Source organism: Macrobrachium rosenbergii, chromosome 44, assembly GCF_040412425.1.
Source record: "Macrobrachium rosenbergii isolate ZJJX-2024 chromosome 44, ASM4041242v1, whole genome shotgun sequence".
Lineage (NCBI taxonomy): Eukaryota > Metazoa > Arthropoda > Malacostraca > Decapoda > Palaemonidae > Macrobrachium > Macrobrachium rosenbergii.
This window is the reverse complement of record NC_089784.1, coordinates 24,748,004-24,772,822: the sequence shown is the minus strand read 5'-3', so window position 1 is coordinate 24,772,822 and position 24,819 is coordinate 24,748,004. Positions and strand designations below refer to the sequence as shown.

Below are 24,819 nucleotides of genomic sequence, written 5' to 3'. Positions count from 1 at the left end.
CGCCTTCTCCAAGGCCTGCCTAACTTGATCAGACCAAACCAGCCCACATGAAAAGGAGCAGGACTCAAAAAAGACTGAAAAAAAAAAAAGACTGGTTGGTCCAGAGCTCTTGCTTGAGGGTACAAAGAAGTGACATACTCAAGCATATGTCTGTAGTCATCACTACTGGCAAGAGGACATTCCGGATCTTTCGGAATTTCCTGAACCTTCGGATGAGAATCCTGTTCTGCCATGTCTGAAAAGTCCAAGACAGACGAAGGAGGAGGAACTGAAGAGCCCAGGCGATGACAAAGTCTGCAAACAGACCGCCATACTCAGAATGCTGAACACCTACACCTAACCCGGTACCCGGAGCTGGATCCACACTGTTGATTTCGCAGAGAGGAAGAGAGGGAGGAACCGAGAGACCCAGAACTGCTTCCACATTGCTACCAAAGGGAAGACAGTGAGAGGAAGCCAAACCCACATTATTAAACCCTGGGGAGGATGACAAGTGGAACCGCAAGGAGGGACGGAAGAAGATGAAAAAGAAGAAGAGAAGGGAGAATGAAAGAGGTAGGAGCTGCACATCAGGAGTTTCCACAGCAGCAAATGCAGTGATGAAAGCTGCGGACTGATCAGAGAAGGTACCGCAAGCCCAGCCCAGAGCCGTGGATTGCAAACCCCAACTGGAAGTGACAGGCAAACCCTGTGAAATACCTGGAATACTTGATGCTTGAAGCGGAAGCAAGGGTTTGCGCATACCGAAGGGATGGAACATAAAACGCCTGAGGCGAAAAATTTTGCTGAAACTGTGTTTTCACCTGTCCAGAAGATCCTCCTACCAAGGAAGGCTGTACTGCGGAGGAAGGCGGAAGACAGAGGAGTGGTGTTGAAGAAAAAGAGCTACCTGAGAAGAGATGCTGGGGTTCGTAGAAAGAGGGAAAATGGAAGATGTGGAAGCTGCAGGAAGGGCAGAAGAAGAAAAAGCTGAGGAGAAGACTTAAAAGGGTGCGGAAGGTGAAGCTACAGATAACCCAGAAGAAAAAGCAGAATTCTTAGAACGAAGGGACAAACAGTAAATGGAATCCGCCCGTCCCTGATAATCCTGAAGCATGTCTGACCTGAATTTTGGACACTTCTGAGTCACATATTCTCTAATGTTAGAAAACCCATTAAAAAAACAACCTCTCACCAAAAGTCTCTACCCTTTTGAAAGACCCAACAAATCTGCATTATATTCTGCCACATCCCCATACTGATCACACAAGCCATTCTTAGAAGCCGAAAGAGACACACCTGAATTCGCCTCACTAGATGGAGAGACCTTGCACCAGACCAAACATATACGATGATCGAAAATTTTGCCGGAGCATAAATTCTGACTAACACTCTCAACATTAAATTTTTTCAACAACACTACAAGGGGATGGGGAGGTCCTTCACTGCCTGCTCGCTGAGGGGACTGGCAGAACCTACTCACTCGGAGGCTTGCGGTTCGCCATTACTTTCAGCACCCGTTAGGGCTGGTTCTGGAACAGGCAGGGGAGCTGAAAAGGAAGATGGATTAGACATCCTAACGCTACTACTATCCCTACCTGAGAATTGTTGTAAAAGACTAGCTACTAAGTTTGTCATACTACTTGTAATCCTATCCTCTATCTGTTTAACTATCTCTGAACTCGCTAAATCTGAAACAGAAGACTGAGATCCTTGAGGCAATGAAGAATCTGACAGCTGTTTGCCGCCCACGATTAAATCTCGCCCTGCTGAAGGGAACAACCATTCAGCAGCGCGAACAAAAAGCAATAGCCGAAAGTGGGCGTGTCGCACACACCTGTGTCAGTGTTACCAACTGTTTGTTATGGTAGCTCAGTGACAAGATTTTACCTGCAGTGGGATTGGTAATTGAGAGTTGTTCGGGCTAGTGGGATTAAGGGCAAATTCACGTGTTCGGGGAGTGTATTGCAATACAACTTTTTTTTTCACCTGAGTGCTTCATCATCAAGCTATCCCCTACTTGGGTTCAGGATACCTGGCTGACCATTGGGTTTTAAGCACCTATGACCAGAACTAACTTTACTGCACTGCCAGTAATGACTGGCTTCCTCATGGTTATTAATGATTAGATTAGTTCACATAGCAGTCATTGGTTCTATTCCTGAGAGGTCCTCTCCAGGCAAAGTTGACCTTTTCTGGTCTTCCCTTTCTCTTTTGTTGCGAGGCTTCATCAAGCAACAGCTTATTTGTTTAGACCAAACCTAAGATACTAATAGTTTTTGTGCCTCTCCACCAGAGCCAAGGATGAAACCACTAAAGGTGGAATCCATGGCTTCTAGAAGGACATCGACAACTGCCCTGATAACTTTAGGATCATCCTGCACACTTCTCAGCTGTAGGGAATCATTGACCCTTTTAACATACCCTGTAATTACTTCTTGATGTCTGCCATTATGAGGGCATGGAAGGCGTCTGGGTCATCTACTTCAAGGAACAAGGTCAGACCCACTTGAACAGATACTGAACTCTCAACATGCAACCCTCTGGAAGCTACTGACATAAAAAAAAAAATCTCCCAATTACTTTTCAAAGGAAATAATAGTACTAATCCCCACTAAAATGTTAAACGGTATATAAATCTCCATCTTACCTGGTATATCAGCATGGATTTTGATGTCACCATTCTTCAATAAGTGAATGAAAATGGCTCTAAGGCCAATAATTCCTGATTTTACTTTCTTTTATCATTATCCTGAAAAAATTAGATAAAACAGATGTAAATTCAGTGGCTAATTTCAGGTCATGCAGATTACATACATAAGTACAATTGAAAAAAAATTAAAAGTAAATACTGAATGGCCCTGTACTGTACCTTGACATATTTTTTCATAACCCTCTATACCCACATATCCAAAAGTTTTTGGCCTTGAGGACTTCCATCTGAAGATCATTTAATAGAGGCTTACACTATAAGTATTATGCAAAAGCCACCAATTTCATACCTGAAGTTTGTTTAGCAAGCTTGCTGCTGCCCATTACTGTACAAGTGAAATCTCTGTTCATAATTAGAGAAAGGGAGTAGTTATGTTTTTGGACCACAAGGGATTTATTTCTCTAGGGTAAAAGAACAAATAGAGTGCACAGTGTGTGCATGTGAATGTTTTCCATTTTTTTAACTGATACGGTAATTTTTCTGTACTAAAAATTCATCATAGTTTTCACCTCCTAGAAAGTTACGGTTATATTTCCTCTAGATCTCTACATTACAAGACAAGCTTATACTACTGGCAGTAGCTAAACAGTACTTCTAAAGGCAAAAACAGTGGAATAAAAATTTATGTTGATTTTTTAATGTTGCAGTGAAAAACAAGATAGCTAGCACCTAGGCTAGCTTAACCAAATGATATCTAGAATAAAACATTGCACATTACAAAAACAACAGGATTTAGAGTAAAAATATGAATAGGTAAAAGCTACAGCAAATACCCAAATGGCCATAAACACAGCAAGGGAATACAGTACAGTACTGTAATCCAACCCCACACTCAGATATAGTGTCCTACAACAACTGGGGCTCCCCAGCTCCATGGACAATCCTTTAAACCACATAACTTCACCTATGATATCTAACAAATGAATTTGTTGTACACATTCATTTGGCTAGCCTATTTACTGAAATTCACTCCATATGAAAATATGAAAATTCTAAATTCAAAAATGAAAATATGAAAATTCTTAATTCAAAGTGGCTTAACATAGCCTGGTCTATTATATGAGCTTTTAATTGATAAGTAAGGCAGCTAGCACTAGTTTAAGCTAGCATTTCTCCTATTCTTAGGGCATTGTTTAATTTGAATTCAACACAAGCTTATCAAGCCTAACCTAACCTAACCCTTAATGATGTTTCATTTATGACAATTTCTCACCAATAAAAGTAAAATCAAGTTGGAGAAATTACAAACATTGTAATAAGTAAGTCCCAAACTGATGGCCTGAAGGTACCTCTTAAAGGTCCCTGGGCCTTGTACATGAATATTATGTATGATTATGGATTTCTAAATCTATCCTGACAGACCTCCCCCATTTGTTGTGGCAACCCTGGCGGATTTCTTTTGCCTTAAAAGGTGTGCTGGCCCCACCTTGCTGACCAGTTGCTTTCAGTGCTTTTTTCATTTACATACCATTTACATACGGTTATGTATATTTATACTTTTAACAGAATTTTTGTAAATAATGTAAATAATGTTGATGATGGTATTGTTGTTTATTATTCTGTTGATATTTACAATGTTATTGTTATGAGTCTATTTATTAGTTTTGATATTGATTTTATAGTTTTGTTAATTTCAATTCTTTCAGGAGACATCGAGCTGAACCCTGGGCCTGTTACTCATTACAGTATGAAAAATTGCAGAGTACTTTACTCAAATATTTGAGGCTTAAGGTCAAATTTTCTTGATCTCCAGAGAAATACCCATGTCTACGATTTGATGTTTTATCTGAGACTCTTAAAAGTAGTAACAAGTCAAAGGTTGAGTTTTTAATCCCAGGGTTTGATGGCCCTGACTTTATCTATTGTAAAATAACATCCCACATGCACAAGGTATGGCTGTATACACTAAGTCAAGATGACCTATTTATCATCAGAAAAATCTGGAGTGTAGTTGCCATGCGTTCTTTGTTTTAAAATTTTCAGTAGGTTCTACAATGTTCATGTATTTGCTGTTTACTGCAATCCAAAATCAACAATTCTATATCTGACTGCCTTTTGGAAACAATCAGTATGGCTCAGTCACAGGATTCAAGAGCTTCATTTGTTGTTTGTGGAGACTGTGATGCAAAACCACAGTGGCTAAATTCAAATTCCACAGATCAACATGGCCGTTCTGCTCTTGAGTTCTGTGTATACTCTGGTTTTGTCCAGCTAACTGAGGAACCCACAAATATTTCTGATAATAATAGATTAGACCTCATATTCACAGATGTTCCGACTATTGTGAAGTCCAAGGTCTGTGAATATATAGGCACTTCTGATCATTGCACCACAGAGATGGACATATCTGTCAATCAGTATATTCCTAATGCCACCATTGAAAAAACGGTCTGGCTGAAATCTAGAGCCAATTGAAGTTTGTCAAGCACTTTATATTTCAGATGCTATATTAGATCCTGATCCCAAGAAGAAGGTAAACGAAATGCTGATGGCTATTTTAATAAGATATGTCCCTAAAAAGGTCTTCAAAATTTAGGACAAATGACCAACCATTGTTTAATGATATATGTAAACAAGCCTACCATGACATACATACAAAATTCAATGCATGGAGATAAGATGTTAAAATGAAAATTACACCATTTTTGTTGAGTCTCAATGTGCTTACCATACAGCTGAGAGAAATTACAATAATTACTTGAAAAGGAAGCTTGAATTGGCATCATCTATCTTTAGGTCAGGCTCGTCTTCCATTCCACCACTACTAACAGATGATGTTAGAGTGTTTACTGGCCCTAGGGAAAAGGCTGACCTGTTTCATTGAGCTTTCGAAGCTAAGCAATAAACTGAGGATGACCCTCTTCCTGATATTTGTCATCCTGAGCCTTCTTCTTCTTCTTCTTTTAACGTGCTTTTTCCCATTTTTTGTATGGGGTAAGCACGATGCCTTCTTTTGAAGGACTTTGAATTGGCTTTGGGGTAGACCGTAGTCTCAATCAGCTGCCCTGCCTGACATCGCTTAGACCGCAGTAGCGCATGTGCATGTATCGTACCAAATCACCAGCACCCTTTCTCCCAGCAGCGACGAGAGTTGAGCGGTTAGGTCGACAGTTCGAGAAGTGTGAGGTGTCTGTTATGTTTTTAGAAGATGTTGGGGTGGCTTTGTTTGTGTGTGTATTACTTTGTAACACCCATTTGCTTTTAGCAAACCTATCCGTTGATTATATACATAATCCCGGGGTGTCTACACGGATAGCAAAGTGTCCGCCTCTCTGACCGGTCGGCTGCGGATTTGAACCCACGCCACAGACCTCTATGAAGTCCGAAGCTGCTGCTCTACCGACCTGGCCATCGAGGCTCTCTTTTGTCATCCTGAACCTATTCTTACAAAATTTGCATTTTGCTCCAGGGAATGTTACAAAAATTCTGGGTAATCTTGACAGCTGGGATGGAGAAGACCTGATGGTTTCTTCCCCTTGATTTTTAAAAATGTTCTAGTGTGTTGTCGTCCAATGAAGTATCTTTGCAGATGAGTGCAAGCTTAGCTATACAGTGCCTGTTCCAAACAGTGGCATATCTGCAGACTGCAGAAAATACAGGCCAATCTCTATTCTCCCTCTGCTCTCCAAAGTTGCTGAAAAACTTATTTTTTTGCCACTATGTAAGTACAGTATGTGCAATCTAAAGGATTGTTAGCTGGTAGTCAATATGGATATAGGAAGCAGTTAGGTACCTGCAATACTCTTTTAGACTTGACATGCCATTTGCAAGGGAACCTTGATAAGGGTTTTGAGTGCAGAGTAATTCAAACAGAGTTTAGTGCTGCTTTCCATTTAATAAATTACAAGGCACTTATTTATAAACTTCAGAATCTTGGGTGGGTGGATGTTTTAAGATTACTTCAAAGATTTCCCTACAGGTAGACAGCAACGAGTTGCTGTTGATGGGATCTTCAGTGAACCAAGAACTATTGTGTCTGGAGTTCCACAGGTTAGTGTTCATGGTCTCCTGTTATTTTTGGTGTATACAAGTAATATGGTTGTTGGCCTGGAAAACAAGATTGCTCAGTATGCCGATGATGCAACACTTGTGGGTGTAGTAAAGTCTCCACTTATGTGAAATGAAACTGCCCTCAGCCTCAATATGGACATGGACTGGATCAAGGAATGGTGTAGTCAGTGGGGTATGAGGCTGGACTCCAGTAAAACTAAAACGCTATTGATTAGCACACTTTTACAGATTTCCCACCCCATCCTCCCCCTTTAGGTGGATGGGCTTTGCTGAATGAGTCTGAAGCTTTAACTATTTCAACGTATAAGTTTTGACTCACATCTTACTTTTGAGAAACATCTAATGAAAGTTAAAGCAAACGCTGCAAGAAAGTTAGGTATTCATTGTAAGGCTTCATATATTTACAACAGTGATAAAATTAATACATCATGTTTCAGGTCATTTGTGCTTCGTCTACTGGAATACTGTTCTGCAGTGTGGATGTCTGCTTCTACCAGAGATCGATCTCTTTTAGATCGAATGGTTTGCAGTGGTAGGTCTCTGTTTCCTAATAGTAGCAGTTATGACCTGGACCACTGACAGATGGTCTCTTGTTTGTCACTTTTTCATAAGTTGTATTTTAAGAGATCTTCACATTCACAATTAATCCCTGATCCCCTTTATCTGCTGAGAGCAACCAGATTTGCTGAACAGCAGCACCAATATGCAATAAATGTGCCTCACTGTCAAGTTTCTAACTTACAGAGGCCCTTTATTCCTCACACCATTGTATTGTGGAACAGAGGCCCTTTATTCCTCACACCATTGTATTGTGGAACAGACTCCCAAAGGATGTCATGCAACTGGAACTTCAGAAGTTCAAGCAAAGATGCAATGCATTACTACCCTAATACTATTCTCCTTACAGTTTAATCAATTTTCATCTATTTATTAATTTATTTTTTCTTTTTAACAAGTGAGAATCTCTTCTTTCTGTATTTCCCTTTACCTCCTCTTACTTCTTCCTAATGAACACCATATTCTTTGGAGCTTGAATTTCAAGTCAATGGCCAATGTGGACTTGTTCCATATGAACAGGTTTCATCTTCAGAATAATAATAATAATAATAATAATAATAATAATAATAATAATAATAATAATAATAATAATAATAATAATAATAATAACAATAATAATAATAATAATAATAATAATAATAATAATAATAATAATAATAATAATAATAATGAACTGATTGTTTACTGCATAATTTCATCAACACATAGGTAATCTCATAACTTCCAAGTACAGTATTTCTTTCTTCTTTTCTGAATGGAGACATTTGTCCCTAATGTATTTTAATCTCAAAATGTTATGGTATGCAATACATTTAGGTTCACTAAGTGAGAGGGGATTCAAGGGATGAATTCTTGTGTCGAGTGGGACACTGCACTCCATGTTAGTTAGGTATGCTAGGTTAGTTTAGTTTTGGATATTTTAAAATGTCATTGTACCAGTTTCTGGGAAGATAAGATTTTGATTCTATTTTGGTTTTCAGAGTCTATGTGAAGTCTATGTTGCATACTTCCCCCCTTAGAATAGCTTAATGTATGGTTATGGGAATCCACGTTGTTTGCACAAGAAATCGTGGACAAAAAAAGAAACACCACATGATAAGCAGTTAGAAAATATATGATTGAAGATTTTGACAAGCAGTCAATTTGTCATAGCCTACATTAAGTGCATAACATATAGCCTACATTCCACCAAATGATTTGGGAAGCAAACCAATTGGCTGATCACACACTTCAAACAGGTAACATCCTTAGGCTACTTATCATCTAGTTTATTTGCCTTGGGTTTGGGGGAACATCACACACAAGCCTAAGCCTGCCACTCTTATGGAACCATTTGTTAAGGGAACATACTAGACTTAAGTTGGGGTAAATAGGATTAATTTGGGAGTGTAGAAACGATAGGATAGGTTCAGACGTAAACTAACCAAACCATTCCTAAATTTCATGTCTGACTTAACCAGACCTTACCTTCCTAATCTTACTTAGGGCACCAAGCCCACCCCCTGGAATCCCATAGTTAACACTAAACTTCGGAGACAATGGACTTAGCTTCCGTCGTTCTGCAAACTACCCAGCATTTGCTAATCTCGAATTGCTACTGAGCTGTTCATCAAGTTTTACCAACTAGCCTAATGTGGCTAGGCCTAAAGTAGCAAAGACTCGGTCCTGGTCATTTCGGCCGTAAGTCACTTACGTCGTAACATCCAAAACAATGTAGGATGTTATGTTTATGGTATTTGCCATTATTATTTCATGTTTACGTACATCCCCAAGGGCTGGTACTAAATACGGAGCCATTTTGCACGTAAACGTGCTTACGGCCCCAAATGACTTACGGCCAGGAAACGACCCAAATGCCAAGACTGGTCTAAGTCTATTGTTTGGCATAGACTTTCGACCCTACATAGTTAGTATTGCCTTCTCAAACGAGAAAGCTGTGGCTTGGGAATGACTAGTTCTTAGCAATATTTTAAATTAAGCTAGATGAGATTAGTAGGTTAGGCCCTTAGCTAACCTAGCGGTCCAAAGCACTTCTCGAGACTAGGCTAGAACTAACACTTTACTTAACCTAAATAATATATTTCTACAACTCATACCTCTAGATGTTGAAGGAAATCTACTATTATATTAGCATTCTTCACTTTATCCTCTTTAAATTCTTTAATTGAAACCTCGTGCGTTGGAGCCATTCTTCGTATTCACGTTGTGGACTAATAGTTAAGTATCTTTTCTATATCTTATTGTTTTACGTTCTATTAGGAAAACTACTGATATTCTCAAGCAAACATTCAAGCAACAAACTCTCAACCGGAGAGTTCATCATATGCAGTATAATTACTTCATGGGGAAAATTTCCCTTATTTCTATCTTACCGTTTTTCTTCCATTCAAGCTTTATAATTTCAGGTAAAATTTTCGTGTTCACAAAACGGATTAAGGGATCGATTACGTATTTTTTTCTAGCTTTTACCACTATTCAGGAACAGCAGATGGTAAGTTATCGTTTCAAAATGCTTTCAGGTTTTCTCACATTAAGTTAAATTACTAATCGTTTTAAAATTTTGTTATAAGTAGAGGTTTTATCAGTAAAGTCAATTAGGTCCATAAACCATGGCAGGAAGAGGGTGCCCATGAATTATAATAAGCCTTCAGCATTCTCTTTCATTATTCTTGCAATTTTTCCTTCCAAAGTACTGGGATGCTGGACACTGATAGTTTATACTCGAAAAGGTAGTATATCTGTTGTTATTTTACGCTACAGTATTTCCAGCGCTAAATTTTTTATTGCAGCATTGCTTTCATTAGCCGAAAAAAATATAAAAAAAACGACAATTCCGAACATTTTTGCTGAACTGGTTCGAAAGTGCAATTAAAGGAAAAGTGAAATCCCAGGTATTGCTGTATTATTATTTTTACTATTGTTCTTGTTGTTGTTTGTTGTTCTTGTTTACGATAGAATGAGGAGGAACAGAAAAGAAAAGATAGAAGACGTATATATAAATTTTCCGTTACAGAAAAATGGTTGTAAATGTCTTTGGTGACTGAGGCTCGTAGATGTTAGGCCTACAGTGATTACTAGTTACAGTAAGACACAGTTGTGAGAGACTGACGAAAGAATTTGAGTATTTGTAAAACCAGGAAGTCGAAAGTAGCCTATATATTGCAAAAAATATATATGTGATGGTAAATGGAAGCCAGGAAACCAGAACAGCGTGCTGATATGGATAGTTGAATAATGACGGTGCTTAACTCATAAAGGATTTGGGATACGTTGCTATAAAAGACAAGATGGTGGGGAAAAGGAATGATAAAATAGTTAAGTCAAGGAAGGTAAGTAGAGCTCTACGGAAGATTTGATGAAAAGAAGGATATCTTGGTAACCAAATTCTATCTGTAGAAGGAATGGTTTTGCTCACTTTTTTTTTTTAAATGAAGTACGATTCTTGAATGAAAACTAAAAAGAAAGGTTGTTAAATGGACTGCCTAGGGGTATCTGTGGAGTTAGATGTGTTGAAGTTTAGGAAATTAACAGATAAAATTGGACTATGAAACATGTGATCTATGTAAAATAGATAAAGGGCACATTGTGTGAATAACGTGAAAGCTCTTGGCACTGAACTTCTGCCTTCTATTTTTCACGTGAAAGTCCATAAATTCAATGCATGAAAGCCTTTCCTTGCTTTTAAATTTTCTGAACAGAGTTGTTGTCACATTTTCTTATGCTGCCATAGTGAGCGGACTAGAACAGAGACCCCTTAAAGATATCTGATTAATCCCAGACTGTAGCTTAAGGTTTGCATCTGAAACTCTCTTGATTGTCTTTAGTTTGATGGGACACAACAAATTTTTCATATAATTTTGACGAAAACAGTTCGCCCGGGCTTGGTCTGTCGACGGAAATCAGCTGGGAAGAGGCCGACAAGTTGCTAAATTTAACAATTCCGCAACTATTATATTACAGCTTTGTCACATTACCTTACTGATCCGACTGTTACCCCCCGATTACGAAGGGTCCGACATTTGATCTCTGTATGGGTTCCCGGAAGGTAGAAAAGAGAGAAGTAAGTGGATTATCGTGAGTGAGCTGCTGCAGAGTCCTACGAATACCCTAGGCTAGTAAAAATGTCTCACTTACTATTCCAAGAGCTTAATATTGTTCTAGGTTAGTCTTCCAAGTTCCTGGTCTATAGGCTCTAGGCTAAGCTAGCATAATCTAGTTAACTAGGCTGCCAGTGTTCTTGGCGTAAACCAGCCCCTGCAGTTCAACCTAGCCTACAAAGTGGGTACAATTAATTACTTAGCTCTGCATCAGGTATTTCCTTTAAAATTGACTTTTCCTATAGTATCTTGGTTGCTTATCAAGAATTTATCGTTATTTTTTCTCGATTGACTGCAATTAACTTATAATTAACCTCAGAACTAATTATGTTTTGTATGCTGGCCATCCTGGAATACTATCGTGCATGCGTCACTGTTATAGCCTAGGGAACTTTCGGTAAACAGGTTTCCTCTACTGGGAGGTTCTGTCACCCCAGCTAAGTAACACTGCTTACTAGGTTAGGTTAGGTTAGGGTTTTTAGGTTAGTATAATTCTGTTTTTATAATAGATTTCCTTAGCCAATCCTTCTTGAACATACGGCTCCTAATTACTTTTGTATTCACGGAATACTGGCTAAGGTTGGAGGCACTAGGCTATTCAGAAAGTGAATTAAATGCAACTTTTACTTCTTTTATGGAGTAAATTTATATTTTAATGGTAAATTTATATTCTAATTTCAGGCCCACTTGCATGAACTGCACATGAGCCATTATCATCTGCTTATCCCCACAGGCATGGATATCAAAGTGTAAAAGAAAGACTTGAACTATCTTTGTACCAGAAGGGTAAAACTTGAAACTACCACTGCAATCTGGTTTGTTGGTCGCCAGCTGGAGTATTTTCCACCTTTTGTCCATGTTTTTGTTTATGTTTATGGTATTTTCTCTCGCCGTGTGAGTATGTTTCGTTCATCTCCAATGGGCTGTGGTAACTTCTGTTAAACATGGCGCCCATTTGCACGTAAATTGGAAGTTGCTGAACTTAGAAGGGTGTGGTAATAGTTTTAAGTTTTAAGTTTTAGTAGGTTTGTGAGCATAGCAACTGCAGACTAAGGTTCAGGCATAATCTCATTTTTGCTCAAAGTTGCCAAAAACTTTTACATCATGCCCAAAGCTTCAGTGAACTAATCTTACATAGGGCAAGTGTATGCCCTGATCTGGTCGGGATGGGTTTCACCTACCCTGTGTTATGGAAATTTTGTTGGTATTTTCTATAATAGTTTTATACATCCTGGACTTTCAGTCAGCCCAGTTGTGATAGTTTTAGTATGATTTTCTTCGGAGCTTTTCAAGGACACCTAAGAAAGCATAAAAAAATTCTGTTCTTGAGAACCATTATGAAAATAGAAAAAAAATACCTTTTTTTTTATTTTTCTTCTTAGCATTGTGCTAAGGCTAGCAAGGGTAGTTACAACAGTGCTAGCCTGTATTAATTAAAAAAAAAGAGGAATTGTCTATCCATATTGGTTAGTTTTCTCATAAATGAAATATTTGCACATGCCAGTCAGTGCTATGCACACTTGAAGGACTGAACAGTATCACATAGTAATTAGAAAGGTGTATTCCTGCCTGAATATGGGACATATTACTTTTCATGCCCAACTTTGCAGTCATATATCTTCACGGCATATTCAAACAAAGAGAACCCATTGGTATAGATGGGAAGAGGGCAATATTCAAAAGTAGCATCAGTAGAAATATAGTACAGTAATGACACATTTTTTCAAAAGTAACCACAGCATATCATGGTCATTACTTATTTCAGAAGGTTTGGCCTAGGAAAAAGGTCTCAAATTCGACATAACTCATTTAACTATATATGTGTAATCTGTAGAATATGATTATTGTAGGGGCCAAGGATGCTGTCACTATCTTAGGTAGGGCTTAGGAGTTTGCTGTACTGAATTTTAAATATACAGTATTTAAATTTTCTCATGAGTGTTGCACACGATACAAACTTTCTCAAGAGTGTTACACATGATACAGACTTTCTCACGAATGTTTACGATACAAACTTGAATATTTCAAAAGCAGTAAATTTCTCTTATAAGATACAGTCCTCTATTTATTAAAATTTACACCATGGCCTAGAGCTACTTCAGCAGAAGCAAGATGTTTGTAAGTGTTGTTGAATACAAAGCAATGTACAGAGTATCATGAATATAATTCAAAGACTAGGCTGGAATAGAAAAATGCAGACTAGGATACTGTATTTCATGTCAGTGAAGACCTGCTCCACCATATTTGGTGTGCTTAAAGCATGCTCTCAAATTCCATAAAAAAAACACACACAAGCAAAAGGGTAATGTTGAAGAAATAAAGAATTGAAGTAGTTGTTGATGACTATAGCAAACTAAAGCTGTATAGTTAATGTGTGAGGGATTTATGGGTATATGCTCTAAGTGAGGGCATTTCTCACTTCCATGGGAAAAGGTATTCTTCGTGGTAAATTTTTAATTGGCCATCTTTTCTTACAAGATGGATACAGCGCATATGGTTACCATGCTGTGAACTGCTGGAATTTTATTACAACTTTACTTTTCTTTTCAGCCATGGTTGCAACTGTGGAGGAGATGGACTCTGCCAAAATACCTTTAGAAAATAGAGATTGTGTACACACCTCCTCATAAAGCATATGGCTTGTCGACAAAAAGTTTGGCCTCTTGCCTATAAATGCGCTCATGAAAAACACGAATACCTCAATTGCGAGTATGATGAGTAAGTACAGTTTTAGTTCAAGTAGTTACTATTGACACACTTTTAAGTGCAATAGTACATTGCTCTAATTTGATAGGAAGCTTCATACAGCACACAAAGATTTCTGAATGAATGCTTTACTCTTATTTGTTTATGAAAATGAAAAACTAGGTTTCGGATAGTTCTCATCATAGAAATCCTTTATGGGTCATTCACAAGTGCTCAGAATTTTTTAGAAATAAATTATTGTGGCATTAGTCATGTAAAGTTGGATACAGGAAATTATAGTGCAAACCCAATTATAAAAATATTGCTTGTTGCAAGTGCTTTTGATAGTCACGATCAGGTATTATATACTTAGATTCATATAACAGTTGTAGAATTGTTTTAATTAGCATTGATTTCAGCATTTCTCAAAATTATGATTTAACAAAATTTGCTAAAATTCTTGAAAGGTTTTATCAGTGCCTTATTATGAAAGCTTTGCTTGAAATTTTATTTTGGCTAAACTTATCAACAGCATCAAAAATTTTAGTCTCTCTCTCTCTCTCCCTCTCATATGTATTCACAATGTAAAACGTAAACTTTTTTACAACTTTATACCCATGAAGTAATCAAAGTGAAATCTTGATAATACAGTAATTTGGCACCAAAGAGATTGAAACTATTATACATAACCTTATCATCTTTGGTTCCCTCATAGTATTCTGTTTTGTTATTTTTACATTAAAATCAGTGCAGTCAGGCAGTGACTATTGTGAAAATCTGTAGAGGACAGTGTTGCATGGCTGATCCCTCTTTACCTTACCACTTGTTTTCCATTTTTCTTGCATTAAAGTCCTTTGGTATTTAAGGATCATAGCTTGATAAAAAATCAGACATTTTTATATCTGTTACTCTGTATATATTTCTGATTTCAGTTATGTCTTGAGAATGAAAGAATTTGAACGTGAGCGCCGTTTATTAGGCGTGCCAAGAGGAAAGCTGCTAAAGCTGCCGTGAGGCGCTAGACGAGGTAGATACCACTGTCAAGATGCATGGGTGTATTGTTGAGTATAAAGATTATAGTTTTAATGTTTCTGCAGGACTTCATTTCAGTCTTAACAAATATAAATTCAGCATATTTTAGGTATTAGCTACTTTAAGGTCCATCAGAAATGATGCCTTAGCGGTAATGTTAATACTGTACTGTAAATTTTAAACCATATTCTACATAGTGTACCTTGAGTTTTTGTATCGATTCATGAGCCTGCACTTTTGTCAGTTTTGAATAAATGATTCAGATATGATAGGATATTGTCTAGATGACAGGTATTATTCCTTCATGTAAATAACTTTTTATGGAGTGATATAAATTATATGTAAATATTTCCAGTGTATGAATAATTGTCCTTTTTCTGATTATGATTTATACCTTCTGGGATCTGTACAGTTGTTTCGGACCTACTTTTTTCTTCTTGATGTTGTTAGCCCAAGAATTATATTTTCCAGCAAAAGCCTCTGTACTTTGCCAAAATAAAATTTTGGAAGAGTTATGAGGTTAATGTTCTATCCTGCACTTGCCAAAGTAGTTATGTAATTAAAATAAGTATGTCATGATGAAGACTTAACCAATAATTTATATTATAAACTGTATCACTGACCCTTAATACAGAAATCACAAATTATGGAGGAGGAATTGGGGCATAATATAGCCTGGAGTGTGGGAGATATATAATTTTTAATCGATACAAATCCATTACTTTCAATTAGTTTATTCACATGTCTTTAAAAATACCAAGACACTTCATACCAAGAGAGAGAAAAGAACTTCTGCCTCATATAATAGGTTGGCACATGCATAACTAGCATGGAAATGACAGAAGATTATATTTTTTTTCATTTTGTCGTTACAGATACAGGTAATATATATTAAGTGATCATTGTGATTTCTTGAAAAAAAATATTTGCAGTTTAAACACTTGCATTTTAGCCATACAGCATTTGTAAGTGCAGGTAAGAAAATGACATTGTTAGGAAATCTGTGTACTTTAACTAGTTTTACCTGAAAATTAGTAAATATATGGGTTCTTACAGAATATTATTCAGGTGTGCATGTTTACTGAGCCCTTTGCAGGCAATAAAAGGTTTACTTTTCATTATAATGACTTACCAAAACACTGTAAAAGCTTTTATCTCTTTAAAATCGACACGTCCGAGATATAAATTTTCAAACTTTGTTTGGGCAGCTGATACAATTGGCGGGAGACCCAACCCACCGGATGCCGGTGGGGTAGCGTGGCAGGAGACATACCCATAAACCCAGGTCAGTTTCATTCTCGGACGTATTGGAACGCATCTCGTAGCGTCCGTCTGCCCTCATACTGTTTGGGTTCCTTTGTCTGCTCGCACTTGGTTGTGGCGTCTCTCCTTGGTGAAGTACTCAATTGCCTGTTTATTTATCTAGCTAGCCTAGCTCTGGGATTTCGTAGCTATGTCGGATTCAAGCTTCTGGGGATCAGAGTTTTTATGAGAAATTTGTGCTCCAAAACTAGTTAAACTTAAACGATCGCCATTCTTTGTGTACAGCATGTAGGGGTCAGAGTGTTCCCAGGAGAACACATGCAGTGAATGTATGGAATGGAGTCAGGAGTTTTGGCAAACATACAGTTCCCATCAGATAAAGCTGGTTAGGGATAGGGATAGGAAAGCCTTTAAAGCGTAAGGAAGCTAGGCTATCATCTTCTTCGGTGGTGGCATTGAAGCGTCACCTCCTCTACCGGCTGTTCCTTCCTCCTCTCCTACCCCCTCCTCTACCGCTGCTCTTTCCCCTCTCATATTCCCCCTCTTCTTCACCAGCTTCCCAGTATGTTTTCCCTAAAGCCAAGCCCAGCCTCGAGGCTGATAAATCAAGTCGTTCTTTTCAGAAATCAAATAAAAGCGCAAATGGGGTTGTTTCATGGAGTCGGTCTTAAGTTTAGTGCGTTAGCACCGTAGTAAAGCGTTAGCGTCGGTGATAGAAATGTCAGTGTTGGTGTTAGTGATAACAATGTGGTTGTTCGGGATCGCGTTTCAGGCGAGTCTGCTCGTTTTTCTGAATCTTTTGAGCAAAGGCAACTGTCGCTGTTGCCTTCTGAGGCTGAAGACAGTCCGCGCTGGCTGAAAGGTCAAATTATTGCTTACGAGCAGGCTCGTCCTCTAAAACACAGGAAAGCCTTAGTCCTGGTGGCGAGTAGTAAGCTTGACTTCGCCTTGAGCGTTGAAAAGCTTCAGGGAGGCGTGAAAGTGATCCATTGGCGCATCAATCTTCTCGCCATCGCCGACATCGCAGGATGGTGTCCCCAGAAACTTCATCAAGGCGATGCATGATCGAGCGGCACTACCTAAAGGTTAAAGCTCTTCAGGTGAGTAGCAGCAGTTCATCTTCAGTCTCTTCATATTCCAGCTCTTCAAGATCCCCCTCCTCGTCATAGGTTAAGTGGGATCAGACCTCTCGGCTGATAAAGAGGCATTCTTGGATAATTCCTGCCCTAGGGTTACTAAACTCTTTGGGAAAGGACAACCAGCCCTATACCTGGTTGCTCAGCGTGAGGGATCCGATCAAGAAGATACATTTCAGGCGCTTCCTCCCAGGTCCCTAAGTGCAGTCAGAGGCCTAGCCCTCTCCAGGAAGTTCCGCTAAGTGCCCGGCCCTCTTACTCCTCCTCCTGCACCACAGTGTCTCGCCTTTGGCTACATCCTCGCCCTCCCAGGAGTCTATTCTGTTGGAAGGAAGCTAGAAAGGGTAGTCCATGAGTCCTTGGTATTCCCGAGGATAGAAGTCGTCCCTCCTCAACTCCTGGGACGGTCTGGGCACGGAACCGATTCTTTCTGGTGAAGAGGAAGGCCCAGGTGAATCGGGGCCTTCTTCATTACGTTTCTCTACTCAGCTTTCTGCTCCAAGTCGTACCCATAACATTTTCAGCCGACAGCCCCTCTTCTCCGACTTCTTCGTTGCGTCTGGGAGAAACAAGGTCCTGCCACTTCACTTCCCAAGTTGGTACTCTCCGCCTCCAAGAAAGCATTAAAAAGAGGTAGAGGCGTGGTTGGAAGCTAAGAGGTCCTCGGGTAAGTGCGTTTTGCGTGCCCTCCTTCAAAGCTGTCGAAAAGGAGGCAAAATTATTACAACACAGGAGCTTCTCCTTCACTGGGATCCAAATTTCAGCACAGGGGACTTGGCTCCCCTTGGACCCCTCAAGGCGATTTCATTCGAGGCAGCCAAGACCTTCTTTTCTGCCCTAGATGTAGAACATTTTTCCAGGAACCTCTTCAAGCTCCTAGAGATTGTCAGCTTTATCGATTGGTCAATGGGAGCTGTTTTTCAAACAGGTGGAGCAGGCTAATCTACTTGGAAGACGTCTTGGAAAAATCACGGGGTTCCTTTCCTGCACCCGATATCGCTATCCATGAACGGCAGCGAAATTTCCTCCCAGAAAAGCCATGGCCACTCTGAAGAAAGGGAAACTTGGTGCTCGTTCTTGTCTAAGGCTGTTACTTCTTCAGATGTCAGAGCTTTGATGTTCGCACCCTTTGACAAGGAGGGCCTCTTCCCAGAAGCAGTAGTGAAAGACGTCCTGTCAGCCATGGATAAGCGGGGTCGTCACACATCCTGTCTATGTCTTCCACCAGACCGAGGCCTGCTCCCGCTCCTTTGACCAAGCCGGTATCTCCTCTTAACAGGCATCCGTTTAGTAACTCCAGGTCCAAACCCTCAAGGTCCCTTTACAACTCCAGGGTCACCAAGTTCTCCTCAAAGCCACAAGGTCGTCATACCAGTAAGTAGGATCCCTGTCCTCCATGCGCCGGTGGGGGCCAGACTCAGCCTCTTTTGGGAGGAATGGAGACAGAGGTGCAGATCAGTGGGTGGTGCAAGTGCTCCAGCTAGGCTACCGTCTGCCGTTAGCCAACCTCCTCTCTCTCCAATTCTCCCCATTTCTTGACAGCATACTCAAGAGGCTCAGTCAAGTTTTTGACCCCTAGAGACAGAAGTCCGGTCTCTCTTAGGGAAGCGGTCATCAGTAGTGCAGGGCGTGTCAACCCCAGGTTTCTACAACCGCCTGTTTGTAGTCCCCAAGTCATCAGGGGTTGGAGGCCAGTTCTCGGCGTAAGTGCTCTCAATATGTACTTAGTGAAAACAAAGTTCTCCATGGAAATGAAGAGCTCAGTTCTTCAGGCACTAACTTCGGGGGGGATTGGATGGTGACCCTCGGCGTGGAAGACGCCTACTTCCACATTCCAGTACATCAGGACTCCAGGTGGTTTCTTGGCTTTGTTTTCAGGACAGAGTTTACCAGTTCCGGGCCCTCTGCTTGGCCTGTCGACAGCCCACAAGTGTTCACCAGGATTTTCAGGATGATAGGTCATTGGCTCCACCTGGAGGGAGTTCGGATCTCCTTGTACCTGCATGCGACTGGCTACTCCGTTCATCATCAAGGGACCGCTGCATGGAGGACCTTCACAGAACCTAAAGGTTAGCTTGGGACTTAGGGATTCTGATAAACACGGAAAAGTCGAGCTTAGTTCCTTCACAGAGGATTCTTTATTTGGGGATGACTCTGGACAAAGCTTTTCAGGCTTTTCTGTCTCCCAAAGGGTCTCCTCCTGCCTTCAGACAGTGAAGTTTCTTCTCCTGGGCAGTTGCTCCGCCCGTCAGTGGATGGCTCTCCTGGGAACTCTGTCGTCAGCGGAGCAATTTGTAAGGTTAGGCCATCTGCATGAGACCCTTACAGTTTTTCCTCAGGGACTCTTGGGACAGAAGGACCCAAGCGGACTCCACGGTCTTCAACATTCCCCATGACGTCAAGGGGCATCTTTTCTGGTGTAGGTCGCGGAAAGGCTTCGGAGGGTCTAGATCTCCTCCCAAGACAACCATCCCTGCAGATGTTCTCAGACACGTCCAATGTTGGGTAGGAGCACATCTAGCCAACCTCAGGACGTCAGGAGTTTGGTCGGACGAACAGAAGAAGCTCCACATCAATGTCAAAGGAACTGTTGGCCATTCACCTTGCTCTCCAGGAATTTTCGAGGCCACGTCTCAGGCCAAGCAGTAGCTGTTCACGCCGACAACTCGCCGGCTCTAGCCTACATCCGGAAACAGGGAGGTACCCATTCCTTCGCCCTGTTCAAAGCTGGGGGACCTTCTTCTGGGCGGACAGCAACAGGGTGGCCCTGTTCCCTCGGGTTTGTGCAGGAAAACTGAGGCGTCCTGGCTGACCAACTCAGCCGTCGGAACCAGACTCTCCCTACGGAGTGGACCCTGCACCCACAAGTGTGCCTAGATCTGTGGAATCTGTGGGGCACTCCCATAATAGATCTCTTCGCTACCTCAAGAACCATCGTCTCCCAGTGTTCTGCTCACCAGTTCCAGACCCACTGACTCACTTGGTGGATGCCATGCTCCTAGACTGGACGAACCTGTTTGCCTATGCCTTCCCTCCTTTCGGGCTCATCAGGCAGGTGATAAACAAAGTGAAATTCCATCAGCAGGTCGAGCTGATCCTCATTGCCCGTTCTGGCCAAGGAAGGAGTGGTTCCCGGACCTGCTAGATCTCCTGATAGACTTCCCGAGACTTCTCCCTCAAAAGAAGTCGCTTCTCAGACAACCCCACCTAATGAAGTTCCACCAGGGATTGTCCTCTCGCTCTGACAGGCTTCAGACTGTCAGGAAGCTCATCAGAGCGCGGGTTTTTCAAGAAAGGCTGCAGAGGCTGTGCGAGGTGCAGAAGGGACTCCTCGAGCAAATTATACCAATCCAAGTGGACAGTCTTCAGGAATTGGTGTAGAAAAAATAGTATCTCCTCTTCTTCGCGTCTATAACTCAACTTGCCGATTTTTCATTTACTTGAGGATTCAAGAAAATTGATGCCATCAACCATCAAGGGCTACAGAGCTATGCTGTCCTCCGTCTTCTACCATAGGGTTAGACCTATCAAATAACCGAGCCTTGTCAGACCTCCTCAAGTCCTTAGACACAGCTAAGGCCCCAAAACCTGCCCCTTGCCTGGAATTTAGATGTAGTTTTGAGGTGGTTAATGTCTCCAAGGTAATGAACCTTTAGAAGGTCTTTCTCTTAGAGACCTCACTAAGAAATCCCTTTTTCTGGTTACTTTGCAACAGCAAAAGAGGTTAGTGAAATACAAGCCATTGACAAGAAGTGGGTTTTCACAAGGTAATGCTGTTTGCTCGTTCACCTTGAATTTTCTAGCCAAGAATGAGTCTCCTTCCAACCCGTGGCCTCAGTCCTTAACATTCAGAACCTCTCGAAGTGGCTGGCCCTCAAGAATTGGAGGCTTCTTTGTGCCCGTTAGAGCTATCAAAACTTACTTGACCAGGACGGCCAGCATCAGAGGGCGTTCCTCTAACCTGTGGTGTTCAGTGAAAGATCCAGCAGACCTTTATCCAAGAATGCCCTGGCTTTCTTCGTCAAGGAACTCATCTTAGAGGCGCACAGGCACATCAACAAAGAGGGCGTACGCCTAGTCAAGTCTCACATTCCGGAAGTGCGCTCAATAGCAACTTCAGTGGCCTTTCGTCATAGTAAGTCACTTTTTGCAGATCACACAGAGCACCTTCTGGAGGTCGGAAGTCGGTGTTCGTCTCACTACCTTAGGGAGGTTGAAGTTGCGTATCAGGACCTGTTTGCGTTAGGTCCCGTGTCGGTAGCAGGCTTGGTTTTAGGGGAACACACTAGGGGTAGGTTCCTTATCTTTCCCTTCCCCTGTGGTTTTATGGTTGTTGAGTTAATGGGAAGCCGGGGGTGCTCAGTTCACCTGGAGTACCCTCCATTCTAGTTGAGCTATGAGGGGTATAGGGAAGGGGATGTATTTAACTATTTTTAGGTTAGGCGGTGAGACCCGTTTTTTCAGTCTGGTTGCTTTCCAATTGCTCAGGGCAAGAGCAAAGGAAGTCACCCCTTGTCTCAGTCAGCGGTGTACTTCCCTGACTGCTTGGGTTGTTATGGAGCAGAGTGGCTAACAGTGCTTACGCCCAAGGCCTCTGCAGGTAATGGAGCTTCAACCAGCAGCAGTACCTCCTGCAAAAGCCCATCTACCAGGTAGGTGACTCCTGCCCTTTTGTTGGTATGGATCCTTAAGATACCCATGGTTAGAGTTTGTTCCTTTCTTTTTTTTTTTTTTTTTTTGTGTGTAACCTTTCAATAACTGGTATCTCATCCCCTGCCCTTCCACCTTAAATGTGGAATCAGCTTTTACAGTGTTTGGTAAGTCATTATAATGAAAATGACATTTTATGATAAAATGATGTTTCATTATACTTACCAAAACACTGTAACTATCAAAACCTCCTCCTCCCGCAGGGGAGGCGTTATCTCAGGTTTTCACTAATTGTGTATACCGAGAATGAAACTGACCTGGTTTATGGGTATGTCTCCTGCCACGCTACCCCACCGGCATCCGGTGGGGTTGGGTCTCCAGCTAATTGTATCAGCGTTCCAAACAAAGTTTGAAAATTTATATCTCGGACGTGTCGATTTTAAAGAGATAAAAGCTTTTACAGTGTTTTGGTAAGTATAATGAAACATCATTTTATCATAAAAATGTCATGTTTCAGTTGTCATAAAAAAATTAATGAAAAATACAAGATATGGTTACTGAAGTGTACAGCATTTGATTTCCAAAGAACTATGGTTTCAGAAGTTTAAGTTTACAATTTGGACAGTATACATATTAAATTATCTATTTCCATTTAGAATGTTTATCAGTATCTAGTGTTCTCTGAAAATGTAAGTTGCTGAAGACAAAATTTTATGTACTGTAGGAATTGCAAGGGCATTGTAGAAGTTAATGTTGAGGCCCGAAAACCGTGTTGCTGTGTATGCAAAGAAATTCAAACAAAAAAATTTTATTTTATTCCTTGAAGTCTCTCTTCTTCCATTTTCATCTGTAATGTTAGTCCTTTTACTCTTTTAGTGACAAAAATTTTGATTGCTCAGAGAATCAACCATAAGGAATATTCTAGGATATACACTTTTTGTAAGAGGAATAATTAACCATGAGTCATAATATAACATTTGTCAGGTATTGAAGAGCTACTTGATGTGTAAAAACTGTACTTTATGTGAAGGAACATGTTAAATGATTTACAGATTTGACATTCAAATCTATAATTCCAGTATTTTTTTTATTTAATTTTTGTTACACCTTTGGTTTGTTGTACTAGTTATTTTATATAGTTCCCCTTGAGCAAAGATATAAATTATGATTTAATCATGTTCTTACTGGGGAAGCAGAAATAAAATAAATACTTCCCCTGTGATACATGATATAAAACAACAAAACGGTAAGTTGTAAATATATAACTATATCTTGCACCATTTAGGGATGAAAGTAAGATAATGCAGGCTTAATCAATTTCAGGCAATCAGAATCCATCATAGGCATAGGCACCTCTGTTATTGTGTCATAGATGTCAAATCTTGTGGAGGGTATTAAGTGAAAAGGACAGGGTAAAGCTATTGTCTTGTAATGCATTTAAAGGAACACTAGAATACATTTTTGGCTGTGTTTCTACATTACATAACAGCTGATTTGTAGTCCAGAAACATACTGTAATAGTAATATTGTAATGTATTATTCTATATTCGTGGGTTGAAAATTAAAAAAATCAGATGACTGCGAGGAGTATGAAACAACCCCATAAAAAGTGTAATTTTATTGATATGCATTATAAAAAAGTGCAGTCATTAAAACCCAAAGTGAGCTGTGCAGCTTAAAAGAAAAGAAAATAAGATAATTTTTAAGTTTACCCTTCTCCAACAGTTTTGTAACAAGAAAAAAAATCAAGAAAATAAAACAATAACTCCAGGTATTCAGTGGCAGGTGAATAATTAATATATTGGCAATAACAACTAATTATCCCTGCATTATCAAATCTGTTACTACTAATGGAGCAAAGTTGACTTTTTTTCAACTGTGAGAACAAAGGTTCTAATCTCCATTGGCTGCAGAGTAATGGTAAATTCATTATCAACAGCATCTCCACGTCCGGTAAGACTGTCAATGTCATTGGTAGAATGATGAGAAGTTCCCACATCCCAGTGGTATTGTTTTTTATCTTTCTTGAGTTGATTGGCAGCCAGATTCATCTCTTCAGCTGATATAACTTCCAAGGATGAAAACATGTTCTGATGGAAAGAAACATGAAATTAGAGTGAAAGTTCATAAATCATATAAGAACCATCACTGAACATTTCAGAAAGTCAATAGAAATCATAATGAAGTATGAAAAAATTCAAGAACTGAAAAACAATAGGCAATTAAAGACTGAGAACATGGTTTAGGAATATAGAAAAAAAAATTGACATGATAAGTTTACTGCTTATCAGAAGCAACAGATAAATGACCCTCATGAAAGAGGTAGGAAACCTTACCTGAAGATTGACAGTGGCAGGATTGCTATGAGGGTTGCTCTCTTCTAATTCATACATGTGTTCAAGTCGTAAGAGGAGTGTACCATTCAGCCAAGGTTCCAGGGTCAGCAGGTGAACATTCAAAGGTAATGGTTGCTGTAAACCTGACCACTGAAAACAAAACATCCAGTTTCATGGAAATAAATATGCTGATGAAAACAGACCCTTACAATCTGTGTCCTCTCATGTGAGCTGCAGTTTTTATTAGGTAGATGAAGCAGTCAAGTCTAGTTACATTTCTTGTGTGTGAATAGTATTACCTTTATAAACTATATGCCTAATTTTAATCTTCATTAGCCAGCCATTCACCTTTACAAACA

The 24,819-nt window shown here is 40.0% G+C and overlaps 2 protein-coding genes across 3 annotated transcripts in view; both read right to left on the bottom strand.

Moving 5' to 3' along the window:
• Positions 1 to 9,493, bottom strand: part of LOC136829435 (nucleolar complex protein 4 homolog) — a 42,062-nt gene extending 32,569 nt beyond the window's left edge. Inside the window, exons 1-2 of the mRNA XM_067088057.1 lie at positions 9,358 to 9,493; positions 2,630 to 2,731 (exon numbers count right to left, since the gene is read on the bottom strand). The gene's annotated coding sequence lies outside the window, so the exon portion shown is untranslated. The remainder of the gene's footprint in view (positions 1 to 2,629; positions 2,732 to 9,357) is intronic.
• Positions 9,494 to 23,727: 14,234 nt separating this feature from the next.
• Positions 23,728 to 24,819, bottom strand: part of LOC136829434 (lysosomal alpha-mannosidase-like) — a 48,369-nt gene continuing 47,277 nt past the window's right edge. For both annotated transcript variants that reach the window (XM_067088055.1, XM_067088056.1), the window contains exons 20-21: positions 24,461 to 24,610; positions 23,728 to 24,214 (exon numbers count right to left, since the gene is read on the bottom strand). In XM_067088055.1, coding sequence (XP_066944156.1) covers positions 23,972 to 24,214; positions 24,461 to 24,610 — 393 coding nt within the window. In that variant the 3' untranslated portion in view covers positions 23,728 to 23,971. The remainder of the gene's footprint in view (positions 24,215 to 24,460; positions 24,611 to 24,819) is intronic.